At 39.4% G+C, this 20,384-nt stretch overlaps 1 protein-coding gene across 1 annotated transcript in view; it reads left to right on the top strand.

Moving 5' to 3' along the window:
- Nucleotides 1-20,384, top strand: part of LOC134530920 (regulating synaptic membrane exocytosis protein 2) — a 350,617-nt gene that overhangs the window by 192,160 nt on the left and 138,073 nt on the right. Inside the window, exons 4-5 of the mRNA XM_063366274.1 lie at nucleotides 7,253-7,412; nucleotides 18,068-18,230. Coding sequence (XP_063222344.1) covers nucleotides 7,253-7,412; nucleotides 18,068-18,230 — 323 coding nt within the window. The remainder of the gene's footprint in view (nucleotides 1-7,252; nucleotides 7,413-18,067; nucleotides 18,231-20,384) is intronic.

Consider the following 20,384-nt stretch of genomic DNA (forward strand, 5'->3'; position numbering starts at 1 on the left):
ATACTAAATATAGTACAGAATGTCCTTATATACAACGTTCACAGCTTTTTTGTCATTAGACAATACAAACATAATATAGATCCATTTAATGCACAATGTATTTAGGTACTTAATTGGATAAGGATTAATGCTGTATTGCTTAAAACCGCTTCGTAAATAAGTCATTATTTCTCGTAAAATGTAAAGGATAAAAAATGGTTATTGTAGGTTATCTCTAAGAGATAGACATATCCCATCGCGGACGTTTTTGTAGACCTTTTTAAGGTGTGCAATACTGTAGTACATTATTTTGATCTATCTCGTAGCGTTTAGACAGCGTTTGCAATGTAAGCGCAAAAAATGTGTTTATTTACGACATCACATTAGAAACCTCTAAAATTATCAGTGTTTCTCTACTATATTATGCATATATTATACATATAAACCTTCCTCTTTAATCACTTTATCTATTAAAAAAAACGGAACAAAATCCGTTGAGGAGTTTTAAAGATCTAAGCATACATAGGGACAGACAGACAGCGGGAAGCGACTATGTTTTATACTATGTAGTAATAATCGCTAGAGAATGCATATATTATGGCTAGGGACATGATTATAAGGTTTAACTTTTAGGCAAATTTAGTTTTTAAAAACAGAGATTTTGGTGTTATTTTTATATTTTTTATGAATTCTGTTTAGTATATTATTAAACGAATATGACACTTAAATGATTTTTACTAATGTGTATTGTGCTTTTACAATATAATAACTTTTAATAAAGTTGTTTAACTTTTCGAAACAATAAAAATAAATTGGTAAGTATCTGTGCGTTCGGAAAATATACCATCGTTATGATGTAAAACTGCGTTACTAATTAACAGTTGCAAGATAAAAAACAATCTTTTTAGCACATACATTTTCGTACAAACTTCCTGCTGAATAAATACATTGATTGAATTTGCTGTAGTAAAATATTAAATTTTAGTGTTTTGGTTTAATTTTATGTTATAAGTGCTATTTAACTTCAAGATTTTAGTTGCATTTTGTTTCTTTGTATTAACTTGAAGTTCAGTTTTATAAGTTGTACTGTCACGCTTTTCGGTGTTATTTTAGTTATATCGCAATAAATTCACCATATAGTTTTGCAGTCTATAATGAACAATAGAAGATGAGGTCGTACTTGGCGATATCGCCATAGAGTAGGCTCTGCTCGGAGAGACTCCAGACACGTGCTGCCTGCGAGGAGAGGCCTCGGTCCAGGCAAGCAGATCGATAAGGACGGCGAGATTACGCTCATTGACAGCCAGTTTTCAAGAGCTCTCTTCCCCTACACCCCCTTCTCATGTTTGAAATAGAACTGGGGGTTGCGTCCCCACTCAGCCCCAGTAGGGGGCGCCTCATTGTCCCCCCCTCGGGAGAGGGCAGACAATGGACCAGTCTGCGAGGTCCTCGAAAGGAGTAGAAAAGAGGGGGGAGGGAGGGATTTTTTTTGGAAAACGGACACGCATGTGTCTCTCTCCTTCCCTGGGAGAGGAGGGGAGAACCAGAGAGGACTTCGTGGACGATGCTCGCTACTTGGAAAGGAAGGCCGGGTCCTTATCTCCGAGGACTGCTTTTCAAGCCAGAAAGTGTCGCGCGGAGCACTCAGGAAATGCGCCTGGGAGTTGGCAAGACACTTGAAGCGGCCACTCGCTTGTCTGGGACCGATGTGTTGCGACAATAAGGAAATGCTATCAACTTCATCCCAATGTTAGGGCTAGGTACCAGCGTAAAGCCACGATTAAGATGTCGACAAACTATGTCTGCATGCAATGCAGAACACTACTCAGACGGAACTAGGACAATAATTACAAACAAACGAATGGGACGTTGAATTAGCAATAGGGTAGCTAACTGGGAGAATAATATTTTTTATCTACGTACATACACAGAAACTTAAATAAATTAACTATTAAATTTAAAGCTAAATGAAACATAACTGACGAAAAGGGGGGGGGGGGAAACATGTTGTTATTTTGCAACAGCCAATGTGGGTAGATTTTTTTGATGTTTAATTAGTTTTTTTATTGAAGTCAATTATCTACATCATGAGTAAGTTTCTTTCATGAGGCCAGGCATAACAATTAACCCCTGTTGTAGGAGTTCATTTAGAAATGATATTGCTGATATGCAAGCACAATGTCAAACGTTCCATTTTGTTTTTGGTTGTTAAAAATTAAATTTTTGTACGTTTCTATCATACTGTTACGCACGCGTGAGACCAGACCGCGATGCCAGGTTCGCAGCTGGCTGGCAGCCCTGCACGGCCACGTGCGGTTCACTGACGTAAGGCATGCCACGCGCGCCTGGCCGGATAACAAGGGTCGTCGCTACGTCCCGAGCCCATCCGGGTTGGCCTGGGATGAAGCGACTCGTCTCAGATGCTCTCGTCGGTTCGAGAAGGACGCCACAGACAACTTAAGTAGTGACGCCGACCCCTGCGAATGTTTTTGTGGACAGAGTTTCGCGATGGTGAGGACCGGTGAGTGCCTCGAGTGCGGCGTCAGTTCCGCCAGTTCTGAGCGTTTTGCGAACAAGGGGATGTGCGACATCGGTGATTAAGACATTTTAAGAACAATTATTTATTATCAATGCAAATATTAGTAATCAATAAAACTGTAATAAAACTTAATTGGGCTATTCCTTATGAACACAATTCTCCCCACATTATAAATTGTAACAGTATTATTGCAATGGAGCCATTTTATATATACATACAGTTTCTATATTACTAATGAGATTACACAGAGCTTTAATGTGTTTTATATATGGATATTTATGACCTCGTAGCAAATAGAAACAATACGTCTAAATGTCAGGTTTCCTATGGTGTATTCTGCACGTTGCTGGTTTGCCTGGTCGCCAACAGGTGTCAATACAGTGCAGCAAAAGCTCCAAGCATGCACAGTCAGTTTGTGTCGAGATGCTCACAAAGCAAGGAAGATAATGAGTCGCAACTCAGTGCTATGACTAACGCTCTTATTTTCTTTGGAAATCAGTGATCTGTGCAGTATTTATGATAAGCTTAACAACGTAAAAGCCGTTTAATTTTCGAAAGTAAATGTCACAACCTTGAATTTTTTTTTAGTCGTTCGTTGCTGAGAATATTCACCATAAATGTTTAATATTATCTATTTTACATTACCGAACCACCAAAACACGATATTAAAACGCTTGATCTATTGTTTAAAAAATAAAAACTGAATAGCTGCATAATATCAGTGTAAAAAATCATAACTTCAGCTCTTATTTCATAGAATACTCACATGTGTGCACAGGTGCACATGGCGGCTATGATAATTTTATTGCTACCAAGATAATTTCAACATTGTCAAAAATTTATTTTAAATTATAATATTTTGCAATTCTAATTAATATGCCCCTCCGTTTGTACACCATTCTATAAATTTTAAACTAAGAATTCTTGTTGAATTACTTCATATTTAGGTGTTCATATTTTTGGTGTTGGAATTTCTCAAGCGTACAGCTTTATTAGTGGCCAAATTCGTGCCTATTTAGTTGCAGTCCATACTCCCCCCCCCCCAAAAAAAATACTCCATAGGTGCCGACACACAGCAATACGTTTAAACAATTAATATAAATAGCATATAACTACTTAGCATTATTTCCGTCAACATTACGACGAAGAACCAACATCGCTCGTCGTTGACACCAGCAGTTTGAAGAGACTGGTTGTTAGTGAGCTTCAATAAAACCTACAAGAGCAGCTTTAGGGCCAACAAGCCAGACAACTGCCCAAGGCCACGCGCCTAAAAGGGCCCCACGCTTAAGAGGTCCCCACGCTTAAGTGAGCCGCGCCTAGCAGGGCACCGCGCTTTAAAGGGCCCCGCGCCTAGCAGCGTACCGCGCAAAGCAAGGCACCACGCTTTGTAGGGCATCGTACCTAGAAAGATACCACGCTTTGCAGCACAGCGGCAAGTAAGGCACCGCGCTTTGAAGGGCCCCGCGCCTTGCAGGGCACCGCGCCTAGCATGGCACCGCGCCTAGCAAGGCACCGCGCCTAGTAAGGCCTCGCGCCTAACAGGGCCCCGTGCCTAGCAGGTCCTTGCACCTAATAGGGCCCCGCGCCTAGCAGAGCCTCATACCTGACAGAGCACATCACCTAATGGGGCCCAACACCTAAAAGGGCCCCGCGCATAACAGGGCCCTGCTTTTAATTTGGCACCGCACCTAACAGGAAATAATATTTTTAATTCTTAAGCGCAGTTATAAAATCCATAATCTAAATTAATCTCCTAGGTTGGCTAAAAATGTTGTTTCTAAGAGATTAACTTTCTATTTTACCAGGGTAGATCCCCGAACGTTCTTTTTATCTGGGGGCTGTTCTTTCCACCTTTCCAGGTTCCCGGTAAGGCTTTTCTCCAAAATATTCAAAGTAAAATGGATCCATGACCGCACAGAGTCCAGGACAGCCACTGAAGATTTTTCCACAATGAACAACGAGGATGATGGGTCGACCGCTATAGGCGTACGGAACGCGTATTGCAGCACTAGTCTCCAAGTGTGCGTCTCTCCTTGCAACAATTATGGACGATCTGTGAAGCCGCATTGCATTAGCAGAGGCTACAGTAACATATTAAATGGGACGAATTTGATTACCGTTCAGATGTTTGCCCTGCATCTGGTGAAGGGCACATCAGCTAAAAAAACATTGGGATATTTATAAGTAAATTAAAGTTCAACCTAATGTTCTGTCATTGTTTATAGAAATGTTATGGCTCTGCAAATTCATAAGAATCACTGAGATAAAGATTGATAAACTTGTCTAATAAACCTTGGACGTTATTAACACAGAGGCAAATATTAAATGCCTTTTTAATGGTTTGGCTAAGGAAGAGAATACCTAAGAACAGCAAAGCTGTTGCCGATTACGCATGAACTCTAAGACATTGAAATACAACATGATAGGTAAATATTCAACGAAGTCACTTTTGGTATATGACATTTGCATTCCATGTAGGTGAATGTTAACGTCCATACTCGTAACTGTCAGTGAACAGTGTAGAGAGCCAAGTTGAACATTAAAAATTCAAATTGGAGATATTCAATTTAAATTTTCACTATATGCCAGAACCAAGGTCTTTGTCACCTGGCTGCTGCCACGCACTAAGATTGAGCCTTTCATTCTCACAACTGAAGTGATGACTGAAATAGATTGTTTTGATCCACTTTAGTATCATTTTGGTTTAAGCAAAAAACTGTAACTGAGGTATTCCAGGAATCTGAAATCTCCCAAATTTTATACGCTGCTGAAGTACATTCCGCGCAAAATTGACATAGAAAATAACTGTCTCGAAACAGATCAAGTTTTACTACATGAGTGGCTGGTACTTGGCGTATATGTCCTGTTTTTTTATTGTTATATTGATTATTTGTTATTTTTTAACTTGGATGAGGAGAAAAAATTTGAGCGAGAGTTTCACTCCTTGCCAGTGATGTGTAACATATAACCTCGGTAACTAGCAAATTCATGTGTTCTCATGGTGCAAATACAATCATACTACGAAAATCAGTCCTCGGACACGAAATTTGACTTAGAAATATTTAAAATAATGCCTAGCGTGAAGAATATACGGCAACTGTGTTAACAACTACATTACTTGGCGCGAATCACAGTTAGTTTCCGCACCCGCCGCTAAAATTTGCTGCCGGAGCAGCTACGTCGACTTTCGAATCATTCAATTTGCAGAACTAAATTTTAAACAATATAATGAAACGGCTCCGATAAAACTGAAAAACACTTGAAAAAAATACCAAACTCTGGCTTTTTACCTGATTTTAGACAAAGAATTTTATTAAAATACTGTAATGTTGTTAAAATTCATTAAATAGTTAATACTATTTGGTTTGCGCCATCCGCCACTGATGGTTTTACCGTGGTTATATTGTTACACATTTCCGTTCGTTGACTTCCATCATATTTACAAATTTATTCCCACCAAATGCCATATAGCGATAACTAAGATGTTACACATCAAAAAATATTTCTTTATTTTTGTGTGTGTATGTATTAGGAGTTAAGTTATTATGCTATTTCGTATAAGACCGGTGACTGAGCGATTTAATGTAATGTGTCTAGTTGTTAAAGGCGAGGCAGGATTTTTAGTAAGCCGAATTTACACCAATTAAGAATGTTCCCATTTAAAACGAGGTCTCAGTACACCCTAAAATCATGTACAATGTGAAGCCGTGTTAAGGCACAGGACTTACTTTCCGTAAGACGGGTTTTAATCCTTTGATCGGCCATCCTTATTTCGTTTTTCCAGTGTTTCCTGACTCCCATAAAGAAGTGCTGGCTGGCATGGTTACTTACCGCAGGCAGGGACGGACTCCTTCTTAATTATCGCTTGTGTGTGTCGTGTATAACCATTCTGCGTAGAACCTAAATTTTAGAATTATGGTTCTTGGCTTCTAATGACACTTGAAGTCTACTGTATAAAATAAATAATAAATTATTTCACCGGTTATGGCTCTAGAATGTTCATAAATATCAGTCCATTATTACATAAAAATAATCTTGGAAAGACGTTATTTATGCACAAAAATAACCTCGGAAATACGATATTTATGCACTATTATATAAATATTTTGATGAAAATTTGAAAGTCAGAAATAGTATATACTTGATGAGAGATCAAAAATGTTAAGAATAGAAAGATTTTAAAACGAATTAAAAAACATCTTAAAGGAGATTATATTTAATACTCCTCTATAGACTTTTATATCGCTCTACCAGATTTTCTTGTCATGTGATATTTTGTGATATTACGAAAAGTGATAAGATATGATACGGTACGATGAGGGAAAATGTGTTGAGTTGCAAAGAGAAGAGATGTAATGAGGTACGGTGTGATGACATGTGATGAGATGTTATGAGATGTGATGCAATGATGTGTGGTGAGATGTGGTAAGATGTTACGTGGTGTAATATGGCGTGATGTGATGTGATCATATACGATGTGGTAAAATGTGATGAGTTGCAAAGAGAATAAATGTAATATGGTATGATGTGATGATGTGTGGTGAGACGTGATGATGTGTTACATGGTGTAATATGGCATGATGTGATAAGATACGTTGTGGTAAAATGTGTTGAGTTGTAAAGAGAAGAAATGTAATGAGTTGTGATGCAATGATGTGTGGTAAGATGTGATGATGTGTTACGTGGTGTAATGTGGCGTGATGTGATGTGAAGTGACGTGTGTTGCTCCAGGAAGACCGAGGCAGGCAAGCCTCCTTGCCGGACTGGGACGTGCCGAGTCTGCCTGAAGAGCTTCAAGCCCAACGACTTCTTCCGCACGTGCTTCGAGTGCCAGCAGAAAGTGTGCGAGGACTGCGCCTCGTACTCCAAGATCGAGGCCAGCGAGGACGAGGTGAGTCCCGCGCGGATAATGGCAACTCGTCAAACATCTGCAGTGCACTTGGGTCGGACGCATCATTCACCAATAAAATCACTTTTCAATTTATAAAATGTTCAAAGTGGTGTTTATTGTTCAGAAGCAGCGCTCAGTCTCCTGTTAAACACGTCACGCAAAGGGTTTATAAATGTAAACAAAAAATGCATTTTTATAGCTAAAATTAAAATATGAAAATTTTTTTATAACATTTGTTTCTGTTTACATAACTTATTAGGCCATTGTAAACAATTGTTTCATGCACTTTAATGTTTCCTGCATCAATTGTGTCATTCTAGAAAGGTGGCAGATTATTTGTGAGGTCTTAAATTATCTGTTGAGGCAATCTACTTCGTTGTTTAAAATATTGTAAAAGCGCAAATCTCTTTTTTTATGATACGGCAAAAGTTTTTTTATACAGAAAAATAGTATACTGGAATACAAACTGGTATAAATGAATATATTATCGTCATACAATGAACTTTAACTTAATATTTTAATTGTATTGTAAACAAATTAAACTAAATTATTATGAAGAATGGTTCTGACCCGAATTCATCTTTAAGCCATGATTTTTCAGTCACTTTTCAATCAATTCAACCAAAGCTGCATTATCCCTGTTGAATTATTTAAATATTTTTTACACATTGTCATTTTGGTTTTATTTAGTATTTTTTTGTTATTTTGTGACATAACTTTCCCATTTTGGCTTTATTTAAAAGTTGCAGTGAGCGTCAGTGCGCACTATCTGGGTATTTTTGTACAAATTTCTTAGGAACTTTAATTTTAAATTTTTTTCGTGGCATTAAAACTTTGCATATTATTACCCTAAAATTTTTCATATTTATCAAATTTTTATCTTGCCACATTTGTAACTATAATTAAAATTAACTCCTAAATTAAATATATTGCAATAAAATATTAAAATTAATTAATCCCAACCATTAAAAATCTAGTGTTCTATATTTCATTACCGCATTTCGTTTTTAATATTTTATTTGAGAATTAGCTAACCAAAGTTTACAAAAATACTGTATTGAAAGGTTATGATCCAAATTATTCGTATTTAATTTTACGGATCAAGTTTTATGATCATAAAAAAAGATATCTCCTCTAAAAAAAATTGGAAATACAATTAATAGCTGAGTCTTAAGCAAGCTGGACCAAATAAAATCACACACTGTTTTCTTATAGGTTCGATATTCGTGGTGGTTTTCTGTTGCTTCCCGCAATATTGAAGGTCACGGTACTACACAATACCCACTCATGAACCCAGTGAAAACATTTCCTGCAAGTTAAAAAAAACCTCTAACCGAACATATTCCAATGCAAGACCTCGAATTTACAAACCAGGAGTAAAATCCATTTGAAAAAACTGTCAGAAAGTTTCATTCTAGTTAAGGCCTTTGTTAAGAAGTGTAAAGTGCCAAGTAGATACATGACACAACTAGATCAGCCAACGTTTTGTCAACGATGAAAAAGTGGAGCCAGGTCGCAGACAGTCCTAACGAAGTCCACAGCACCGAGCGACCTGGGTCGACCAAATATAGAAGCCGGTCGGGACAAGTCTGCCGGTGTAGGAGAGAGGGGGTGTAGGGTGTGCTGCCGGCCCTGGAAGGGTGGAGGGGGTATCGATTGGCCAATGGGGCGCGCGCTCCTTCGAGCCTACGCCACCTGGAGTGACTCTACACTCTACTACTCCACCTTCGCATTAAAACCGTTTCCCTGCCTTTATTTCCCACAACACTTTGTTAGGAAAACAGATTTTCTATGTCGATAAAAGACTAAACATGCTACTCGAATAAACATGAGTCCACACTTTAGATGAAATAATCAATAACTTAGAATAAGTAAGCTTAATGTAATACTTCTTTGCCACATATAATATGTTCAAAATATTAATAAATAGATCAATTTCCTGGTTCAAGATTCTTTATCATAAGTAAATATAATCAAAAATAATAATACCTGATCTCAGATGACAAGTGTTAAATGAATTTAGATCTAACTGGTTTAATATTAAGTAAATATATATCTAGTGCTTTATTTTTTACAAATTTGCAAAATATGTTTACAGCATGTTCCCCCACTACCATTTTTACCTATAAATTTGAAAGTAAAAAATTATTATGAACAATGATAAAGTATTTTACAACCTCATAAATTTCATCTAACAGCATACATATGAGGTCGGAAGTAGAGTGCGTTTCATCGCAGTGAAAGACATAGAGTGAATTTAGAATGAAGAAATATTGGGTCAACTCCAGACACTTGAGGCAGGAACACTTCCGACCACAGTTTGAGTATAATTGTGATTCCACCACTCTCATCTCGGGATATGCGGGTTTTCCACTATAACCTTCCTTTGACACTGACTGGTGCAGAACTGACCCGCTCCCTCTACTAACATGAACACTTCGCCGGCGGCACCTCTCGTTGCTTGCATGGCTGCTAAACGTCAACATCATCTCATCTGCCTGCTCTCTCTCATAACCCCAATGTCGACGGAACGTCAACCCATGATTAATGCGCACACACTCGGAGTTGACCTTGTCTGATAAACCTTTCACATCAGTTATATCCTGGACTTATGACAGTTGTATACATAAAATTAAAAATGGGATAATTCGGACGAGTGATTGAATATGAGTAAACCACAAGCTTGCAGTTGCGTTCTAAACGGGTAAAACAAAAAACGCAATTTCTCTTAACAGGGAATTAAAGAAAGTGCCAACACAAAAGGCGCATAATAAAATATTATATATAGTACAACATTAGAATAACAACCAATTCTCTTGTTTGAACTTGAACTATGCATTCACCCCTGTTTATAAACAATGCTAAAAACATAATGATAACCAAAACGTTGTGACGGCATATTGTCACAAAATTATTTTGAAATTGTTCGTCATTTTAAAGTCTCGGACTCTCCCATCATGTTGCATTTTTCCCCTACTGATACCAAGTTTATAAGAAGATTAATTTTTTCTATGAACATTTTTAACATTCCATTGAAGGTAGTTAATTTACTGCATTTTACACTGAAAAAATCTTTCTTAATTTTTATTGTTCATATAACAAATAAGAACATTGAAATATTAAATTGTTTACGATATAAATTATAGTTTCACTAAAAGCCACTGAACTTAGGATCAAGCTACATGTAATTTTTCAGATGTCAAACCATAATAACGTACCTACACTATATCTCACTAGTAAAAGTACGCTTAGAGGTAAAGATTTGAAAAGTGATTTTTTTTAATAGCTTCAATAGTTGCGAAGGCATTAGTGGCACTGGTACACCCGGGCAAAACGCTTCGATGAGGAAATCCCTATTCAGCTGAAACGTTCCACTGTATCGTTCGCACCGCCCATGGGGCACCGATGGACCGGAAGAAAGAGGAAGATGAAGGGGTGGCGGTATTGGGAAAGGGGTGGAGGGGTGTCGGCCGCAACACGACGCAGTTGTCGGCGTTGGTAGCCCTGCTCGAGGCTAGGTCATAAATCCGCACGGAAACATGTGCATGCGAGGTTTAATTTAATGTCCCCCCCCCCCCCCCCCCCGCCTACCGCCATAACCTCACTCGTCATGTTCCGGCGCTTTGCCGGCACTTAGGCGGGAGTGCAGCGCAGGCAGTGATGCTAACAAGCGCTGTCGCTCGTGTTCAGTGCCGTAGTCCGAATATTCCTCCCTCCTTCCCGAGCTTTCTCATGCAATTTATTTGCGAAAGGTTTTATCAGTCCATACTGAAAGGGCTTTAGTCAATATACAGGAAATATAGAGTTTGGTATTGAAAATATATATATATATATAAATTAGAATTCGGTGCTCAACCGTGTACACCGAGGTTTACCCAACGCTGACTGGGTAATGTTATATAAAAAAATAACATCAATTTAGTTCAATGAATTTAACAACCAACAAAACATTGATACTTTAATTACATAAATAATTAAAGTATTATGAATGAGAAAATTCGTAATGAAATGTGCTCTAAATTATAATTATGACAATATTTCACAAAATGGCACTTTCACAAAATGTTACTTATGTTGTTTTTAATAACAAATAAATAGTTATTTATTTGAATAAAACAAACTGCCTTGACACTTCGAATTGCAAAATTTTCCTGCAGCCTGAATTTAGACTTCTTTGAAGAACATGTTGTTTCATAATTGCACCTTTTTATGAACATTGACCTCTTGAAAGCGAACGTTCATTTGCAAGTTTTATCCTGGCAATACATTTCTGACAAACAGAAAGCTGGTTACTTCAGAACATTTCCTCGATAGTTGCATGATCGCTAATGTTGATTGCAAATACTGTTCGTAAGTTAAAGTAAAATCAATTCGATCCCTTCACAGAAAAAACTTCTTAAATTTTTTTATAAAAAATGTTCATGGAACGTCGTCCGTGCAATCTGTTCGGCCACCATTCTGCCACTGAGCAGCGTGGGGGAAGTCGGCGTTCGCGCGTTTTGTGCCACGTGCTTGAAAATGACGCAACACCTAACATTACCCATTTAGCGCTGGGTGGACCTAGGTGTGCACGAGCAAACGTGGAATTCAAATTTTTTTTTTTTAGTGACTGTTCGGACTTTACCCAACAAACTTGGATAATGCTAAGTTAACCCGTTTAAACCTAGGTTTACTTCTTCTTCTAGCATCACCCGTGACATGTACACGGTGAGTCGTAATTCGACCGACACACTTCAGCTACAGTTTTATAACAATAATACAAATAATTAAAATACTGCCCATCTTGTCAAAAATCACTTAAAAGTTAAAACTCTATTAAGTTTCCCTTTGGCTTTGTGAACTTTTGTTTGCCCAATCCACCACAGATGGCAGCACCGTGGTTACTAATGTTCCGTTCACGAGATCACTCCCACCGAACGCCGCACGCAGAGAGCCGAGACGTTGCACGTCGAAAGCCTCGAAGGTGTGCTCGTCGACTGAGGATCGGTCCTACGAGACCCGCGGTCTCCAGACCCAGACACGCCACGTCGTCTCCCGCAGGTGCGGTTGTCTCCGGGAGGCCGCGCCGAATGCCTGATCAGGCGGCGGCTGTCTGAACGGGCCAGGAGGGAGCTATCGCGCTGCTCGCTCTTCTGTCTGGCGGGGCGGCGTTCCACAGAGGCAGGGGCCAGTCCCTGGCGACCCCTCCGCAGCCACGGAACAACTTTTAAACTTTGAACGCTTGAATGGGAAACCAACCCATTCAACCGACAGAGAAAATAAATAACGCATCTTTAAAATCTGACACATTATCCATCTGGTTTTAATCTGATCGGTCACGCCACGCTGCGAAGTAGTTATCCATTAAATCGTTCTGCTGTCGTGCGATGAGTTTTCTCTCCTCAGGAATTTCACGCGGAATGACTTCACATTCGGTTTTTAGTGAGAGCCAGCTCACCGAGGCGATCAAGTCGGTATATGAGGTTAATATGATCAATGTTTGTTTCTGCGTATAATTTACTGTGTTTATTTCTTAACATGATGTAAAATATCTTTGCGAAATTATAACGATTTCGGCACGAACATTAACTTAAAATATTACATATTCTGCCTCGGATGTCGTTTATAATTATCGTCTCTAATTATATTATATACTTTTGGCGGATCCCCTGAAATCCATTTTTTGGATAAATAACTCCAACAATGTAGAAAATACCAAACTATAATTTTAAAAAATAACTTTTTGTGGTGGGTGTAAAAATAAGTAGAGGGTGCGATAGTTATTAAAATCAATTAGTGGATGTGAAAATAATTATAGACTTTTCAGTTAAAAAGTAACTTGGGAGTTTAAGGATTTTTCTTCTGCACAATACCCATCAACATATCAAAGCATTGGGAAAAAAGTAAATTCAAAATAATTAACCACTCACTAAGTAGAAAAAAATGATTTGCGATAGATTAAATGAGTACCGACTGGATTATAAGATTCGTCGTCCTGTACAGAGCATTTTCTGATGCAAGTTTAACACCCGTAAACATATAACATAAAATAATGGAAAATATAACAAGACTTATTTAAAAGGAATGCACGTTTATTGAAAAAATTCTAAACTCAGTTCAGTCTTTATAAATTAAAGTTAAAAATCACAACAAATCATAGTTACCTTCAAGAAATTATTTACGGACTTTAAGAGTTCTCGAATACAATAAATTGGAGAGAGCTTCACCAACCTTTATCCTAAACATTAAGACACGTTACTTAAAATTATTTAAAACCATGTTTATTATTACTCATTGTATGCGACTGTTCTGTATTGGCGATATTCATGAAGATAGAGACCTCGCCGCTGCTATGACTTGCACACTTAGACTCGGGCCTCTGAGCCTTGATGAACTTGTATCTGTGAGTGTGAAGGACTCTGGAGTCCGCACTCGTTTGACTTGTGTCCCGACGACCTCAACTAGCCTCAGAGAGCGCCGCAGAAGAAGCCTGTGTCACACGGTCCAGTAACCAGGGTTCGAGCGTGGCCGGCCTGCTTGCCCCAGCGAGACCCAAACACATCAGCACGGCTGTGGCCGCACCACCGCCACCATTCACTCAGGGTCCGAGCCAAGGAACACTAACATTTCGATAAGACTAAACAGGAAAACTCTTAAAGAAGACAATATGTACAACCTAGGATTTTTAGGTACAATGTCCGTCGCGGAAATTCCGGTTCGAATACATAAACGATAACAAAAGTTCGAATTAAATAATATAATTTTTTTTCCTGCGGTGCATTCGGTATTATCCAAATACATAAATGTAATACATTAATCTCGAAAGTTTCGCGAGGAAGATATATATATGTACATTATTGGTTTTGGAGTGAAATTATTGAAATATTACATTTTCACATTGAACCAGCTTTATGTATGTATATATATTATATACATTTTTCAATAATTTCACTCCAAAACCAATATGTACATGAACTTCTAGATACTCCAGTTTTCTATGCGTAAGATTTGTTTAAGTTACTGTAAGTACCTGTAAAAAATGATTTGAACAGAATAATATCAATTTTTAATTTATAGGCAAACAATTTTTATTTTATTTTTAGTATAAATAATATATGTGAGAGTATAAAATTATTACCATATTTCAGCAATGTGTAGTATTTTATGATGAAATGTTTTATTTATAAAAAAAGTTAACAAAACCACCGTAGCCAATTTTTTCTGTAAGGTTATTCGAGAGTAATGATTTGTAAACCTGTTCTCAAGGTCAGTGCTGCTCTAGTTTGCCTTTCCATTCACCACAGTCATTAACTACTTGTCATTTGTACAGTGAGAAGTCACATATATTCTGATCATTTTTCAAATATTTGTACATTTTATTTGCTTATTACTGAAAATTTATGGTAGAAAATGTATTCTCGTGTTTTTTTTAAATGTTTCACATTTGTAAATAAAATTAGTAATATTTAAAGCACATTGTCTAGGCTGAATCGACAAAATGGACTGTATAATTACTAATAATCACAAACTTCTGCTGTCGCGCACGGCCGGCTTACCGAAACGAAAACAAAACGAGAACGAACTGGTCACAAGATGACGTGGGAGCAGCAGCATCACGATTCCAACGCTGCGGGCGGGAAATTCAAATTCAACATTTACAGTGTTTAGCCTGAGACACACACACATGGCAAACTAGCCATGCCAGGTGAAACACTCTTTGGACGAGTTCTGAAGCATTCTAGGCACGCTTTCAAGCGCCGGCGAATTAAATTCCTGACACCTATTATCCAAAACTCTTGCTGGAGCAGTGACTGTACCGTAAGGGCGCTTGGGTGAAGGAATTCCTGGTGGAGCTTGTTAATGAGGAGAAAAGCTAGGCGACTGTTCTTAGAAAGTAGTATGGGATGTTTCTGATCCGACGGTAAGGTAGAATTCTGAAGCCGACCGCCCACCCGTAGAATACCATCACCATCCACAAAGGGTGTCAAACCCTGAATGGCAGTGAACCCGCGGTCCGGTGGAGGTCTACCCAACCTCTTCCAGCTGTCCAGGCTGGTAACCGGAGCTGTCCTCGTCGCTCACGTCAGCACGTCAAAGGGCTAGGGAACCCTGATGCCTGCCCCTAAAGCACTCGGGGCACCACTCCCAAGTACGATTCCTACCCAACAAGAATCCTAGGCCTTAGAGGAAACCTCAGCGGGGCACCATTCAAACATGGTGGATTATCCCCGTACTACTACCAACTTTTGGTCTACTCGGCAGACTGTTCGCCGGTAGCTAGACCAGACCGTCACACTTCAGAGTGCAGCCACGGGGTGTCCTCGTCGCCTCGGAGTACCCTCCGACCCGCCGTACCTTGGCCCGACGGGTTTACAGCCGATTAAGGTCCGGATGCGACTACACTTGTCCGGCGACGACCGCCGTCTGCCCCAGCTAGAAAATGGCAACTACAGTGCCCAGGATGGAGGGACCTGGGGGTTGCCTCGGTACCTCCACCGACTGCTGGGCCAAGGGGGCTCCTTGTCGAGCAGTTTACAGCCCTTTTTTGAGGCCCGGTCGCCCGACACCATAACCACCATACCCAGTCCTTCCTTTACCATGGGGCCTGATCCATTCACTATGGGGCCCTTTGGGGACCGATGGACCGAGGCTCGGCAGTCGAACCCCCCAGAAAGGTTTCTATCGCATCTGCTGTTGCCCGCATATTCAGCCCTTCCACCATTTCTGGTCTCATACATGCAATTGAGGATGCACTGAGGCAGAGTTGGACCCGGCATTGCCCTCTTTAGTTAGAGAGGTGCTATGACCAGAGGTTGAGGAACCCATCCCAACATAGTCACCACGATCCTCCCCCAACAGTGGTGCCAATGTGGAGGCAGAGGGTTGCCACTTGATGTGGAGAGGCTATATATTCGCATCACACACTCTTTCCGCGGACTTGTTGAGTCATGTCTCGGATACTAGAACTGGCAACAGTTCCGACACCTCAAAATAGCAATCACCTTCCTAATCCGATAGTGGTAGCCGCAGGGCAGGCAGAGGAGACCTCGGGGTTGCCTGAGTCACCTCACCGACTACTGGGCCAAGGGGGCATCTTGTCAAGCAGTTTACAGCCCTTTTTAGGCCCGGGTACCTGACTTGCAACGCCACTCCCAGATAGGTCAAGTCCACTCCCACCACCAACTGTAGACAGAAAACTACGCAGGATAACCATTGAGGTCAAGATGGAAACAGGAACCTACAATATGGCATCTAGGTGATATGATATTATCAACTGCCAGTTATTGTATCTTCTCCCCAATAATGTCCATGCCACCTCAAAATTGTCACCTGTCAATGGCAGTGACTGCACTAAACACAGGGCCTCGCCCTCCAAGGCTAGCCTTAAGTATGCGAACCGCTCCACGTTTGACAGGTCACGATTATCGAGAATAAGTGTTTGAAACAAGTTAGCGAAGTTGGTCCAAGAGGCTATTTTACCTGCAAAACATGGTAGCTTAATTGAAGGTTGTGACACTCGCGGTGCAGGTGATGAACCTTTGGAGACCTGAGTCTGTTTTAAATCACATACTGCAGTGTCAAGGATTGACATTATGACAAAGTAGCGTTCATAAAATTAATCTAACCTATTTGTGTGCTTGGCGAGGTCAAAATGTGGTTTGTCCTTGCACATCAATTCGAGTGTCAGGTGATCCTGTTCAAAACCAAGTTTTAGGTCTGGTAGACACGGCAGGTGGATATAAACAGTCCCCGCTGTGAGTTGTGGGTCTCAAACCTGTTGGCTAAGGCTGTGGCTCGTTGTAATCTGTTCTCAGCTCGCTCCAGTCGACTAATGAGAACTTCTGCCTTTTCAGACATGACGTGCACGAGATAAGAACACGTGCAAAAACGTAAACAAATGGAATTGAACAACCACACAATTACGATCGATTGGTCACCATCTCGAACAATCGATATAACTTGTACTGCAATTGTTGACGTCACAGCTTCATCACCACTTCAATACATGTACATATATTTTATTATAATAAAAACAAAACACGTTTCCTTCAATTCTATATTTTTTTGTTTCAAAGTCGATGTGCCTCCTTAAATTATCCAGGTAATACAACCACGATTCCACGGCGCACAAAGCCGGCACAACGCACGCGACCGAAAGACGACACAAGACGAGACTAAAACGCGTAAACGGCCAACAATTAATGTTTTAGGATCTAGAATCCGGCCTGGAGGACCAAATGTCTGGGTTCAATCGACAAAATGGACTGTATAATTACTAATAATCACAAACTTCTGCTGTCGCGCACGGCCGACTTACCGAAACGAAAACAAAACGAGAACGAACTGGTCACTAGATGGTGTGGGAGCAGCAGCGTCACGATTCCAACGCTGCAGGCGGAAAATTCAAATTCAACTTTTACACCCGGCCTGAACACACATATATTTGCATGGAAATGTTTACAAAAAAATTATTGTTTAAAGAACTTTATTTAATTTTAACTTTTAATTACATCTACCATAGTACATCTTTACTTTAAAATACATAGGTACACAACGTAACATGATTGCACGTGGAATGGGGTCCGGCCTGGGCAAGGAAGCATACAGCGTGATTATGAAGGTGCACTGTAAGGGCTCGAGGCGAGTCCTGCTTGTAACACGGCGCTGTGTTGCAGACGTCGTGGAGGTGCAGCATCTGCCGCCGCAAGCTGCAGAGCCGCACGCAGCCCATCGTGTCACAGGAGTCCACCGACATCCTCCTGGATGTGCCCGTCGTGGAGGCTCTGCAGCGACGACACTCCGACATCAAGATCGGCTCTGGCAGTGCTGCCGGCTCGGGTAAGCCCGAGCGTCCTCACCTCTCCTCGTGCCTCTTCGCCTTTCCTCGTACTTCCTCGCTTCTCCTCGTGCCTCTTCGCCTTTCCTCGTACTTCCTCGCTTCTCCTCGCGCATCGTCGCCTCAATTCGTGCTTCCTCTTCTTTCCTCGCATATCCTTGCATTTCCTCGTGCTCCTTCGCCTTTCCTCGTACTTCCTCGCTTCTCCTCGTGCCTCTTCGCCTTTCCTCGTACTTCCTCGCTTCTCCTCGCGCATCGTCGCCTCAATTCGTGCTTCTCTTCTTTCCTCGCATATCCTTGCATTTCCTCGTGCTCCTTCGCCTTTCCTCGTACTTCCTGGCTTCTCCTCGCCCATTCACGTGCTGCCTTGCCTTTACTTGTGTTTCCTCATATCCCCTCCTTACTCTGATACTCTTCATCCACACACCATCCCATCACAGGGCTTTCTCGTACAACTACTGTTAAAGCTTATCATATTATGTATTTTTTAGCTGTGCTGCTGTTCACTTATGTCGCAATGCAAAGCCTTAACTTTGTGGAAAATTGTTGGCAGAGACCAGCTTAATTATCTAAGGTCATCTCAATATCTATCTCTCTGACTTGTTTTTATCGTACACTCTACTCTCTTCTTATGTCATCTCAGATAAAAATTTTATCATTTATTTAGAATTTTATTCGAATAATACGATAAAAACCACACAACTCAATTTTTGCATTTTAAATTATTATTTTAATAAGTCTTTCACCATCATATCTCACTAAACATAAAAAATCATCCTTTTTTCCTAAGAACTTATTGGTGTTTTCTTAATCCATCATCCTGAAAAACTTTTCATGAGTGTGAAACTCCACATTAATATTATTTTATAACTTGAATCAAAATTAAGTATGATAATGTTTAATATAATCTTACTAGTGTGAACAAGATGATGGTAAAATTAATGGTATGGAATAAGACAAAATTGCTCCAGGTGAATTGCAGTGGAGAATTAATAAATCTCTAACAACTTGCGTGCGGGTATGATAGAAGATGATTTTTATGAAGACTTTTGCTGCCAAATATCATATATTGCAACAATTAAAAATGCCTGCCAATTATCATCTTGTTTACATATACTTAATATATTTATACAAAATTTAAATTAATACTATCGATACACTTATATTTATAAAACAAATTTAAAATTGAAAGTGTTGAACCCAATATCAATTTATTTGATTTTGAGTAGAGCAGTTGATAGTTATTGTAATATAGTGTTGAAATTTATTGAAATTACAAGCTGTTAACTGTCAACTAATAATTATTAGTTCAAATAACATTATAATGTAATACAGGTAGGAAAATCACAATTTATGCATGCATAGTGTGGACATTGCTTGATCGTTTTCAACATAATGTGAAAATTAACAATTCTGTCACAATTAAAACAAGGATTATGTGAGTACTCACGTAACTGTTATCTGTTGGGTGTAAATTTAAGTGTTTCGTTTGCTTGTGAGTACGCCTTCTGTCTCATAAGATATTTGTAAAATAATTTAAAATAAATGTAATTTATTTATGGATGTTTGTAAGATTAAAGTTTTGTACAGAAAAATTATAAGATCAAGTCAAAATATTGTCTATAAAGTCAGAAAATTGGAAACTTTCAATGTTATAAAAATTTTAACACTACATGAATTCTGTATGTTTATGAGATGCAAAATATATGTTTATGTGGTGAATGTAAAGTATTGCTTGAGTAAATTAGTATGTTATACAGTGTAGCCATCTATGTATTGTAAAGGCACACACACACAGTGTTACTTATGTTTGTGATAAAGTAAAATCTTCTCTACTTAAAAGAACACATTCTCTCCTTTTCATCTTTGCGTTGAAATTCTGGCTAGTCAATGAATTCCTTGTGCTGTTAGTAGTAATGAATCACTTTTCTTTGCCTTGAAAACACAAGAATGATCTTCTGATTAGTTTTAATGTGTGTATATTTGGGGAACCTTTCCCGAGACTTTGGTGTTTGTGTCTTGCAAGAGTTACACTAATGTCATATTGTGTTAGTAACGTATATCTATAACAATGCTCGTTGTGTCGCATAACTTGCGAGTGTCTGTATTCTTGAACTTGCACTGTGTCTTCTGTTTGCTCTTGTTGCATGTATTTG

This window comes from Bacillus rossius, chromosome 1 (assembly GCF_032445375.1).
Source record: "Bacillus rossius redtenbacheri isolate Brsri chromosome 1, Brsri_v3, whole genome shotgun sequence".
In the NCBI taxonomy this organism is placed as follows: domain Eukaryota; kingdom Metazoa; phylum Arthropoda; class Insecta; order Phasmatodea; family Bacillidae; genus Bacillus; species Bacillus rossius.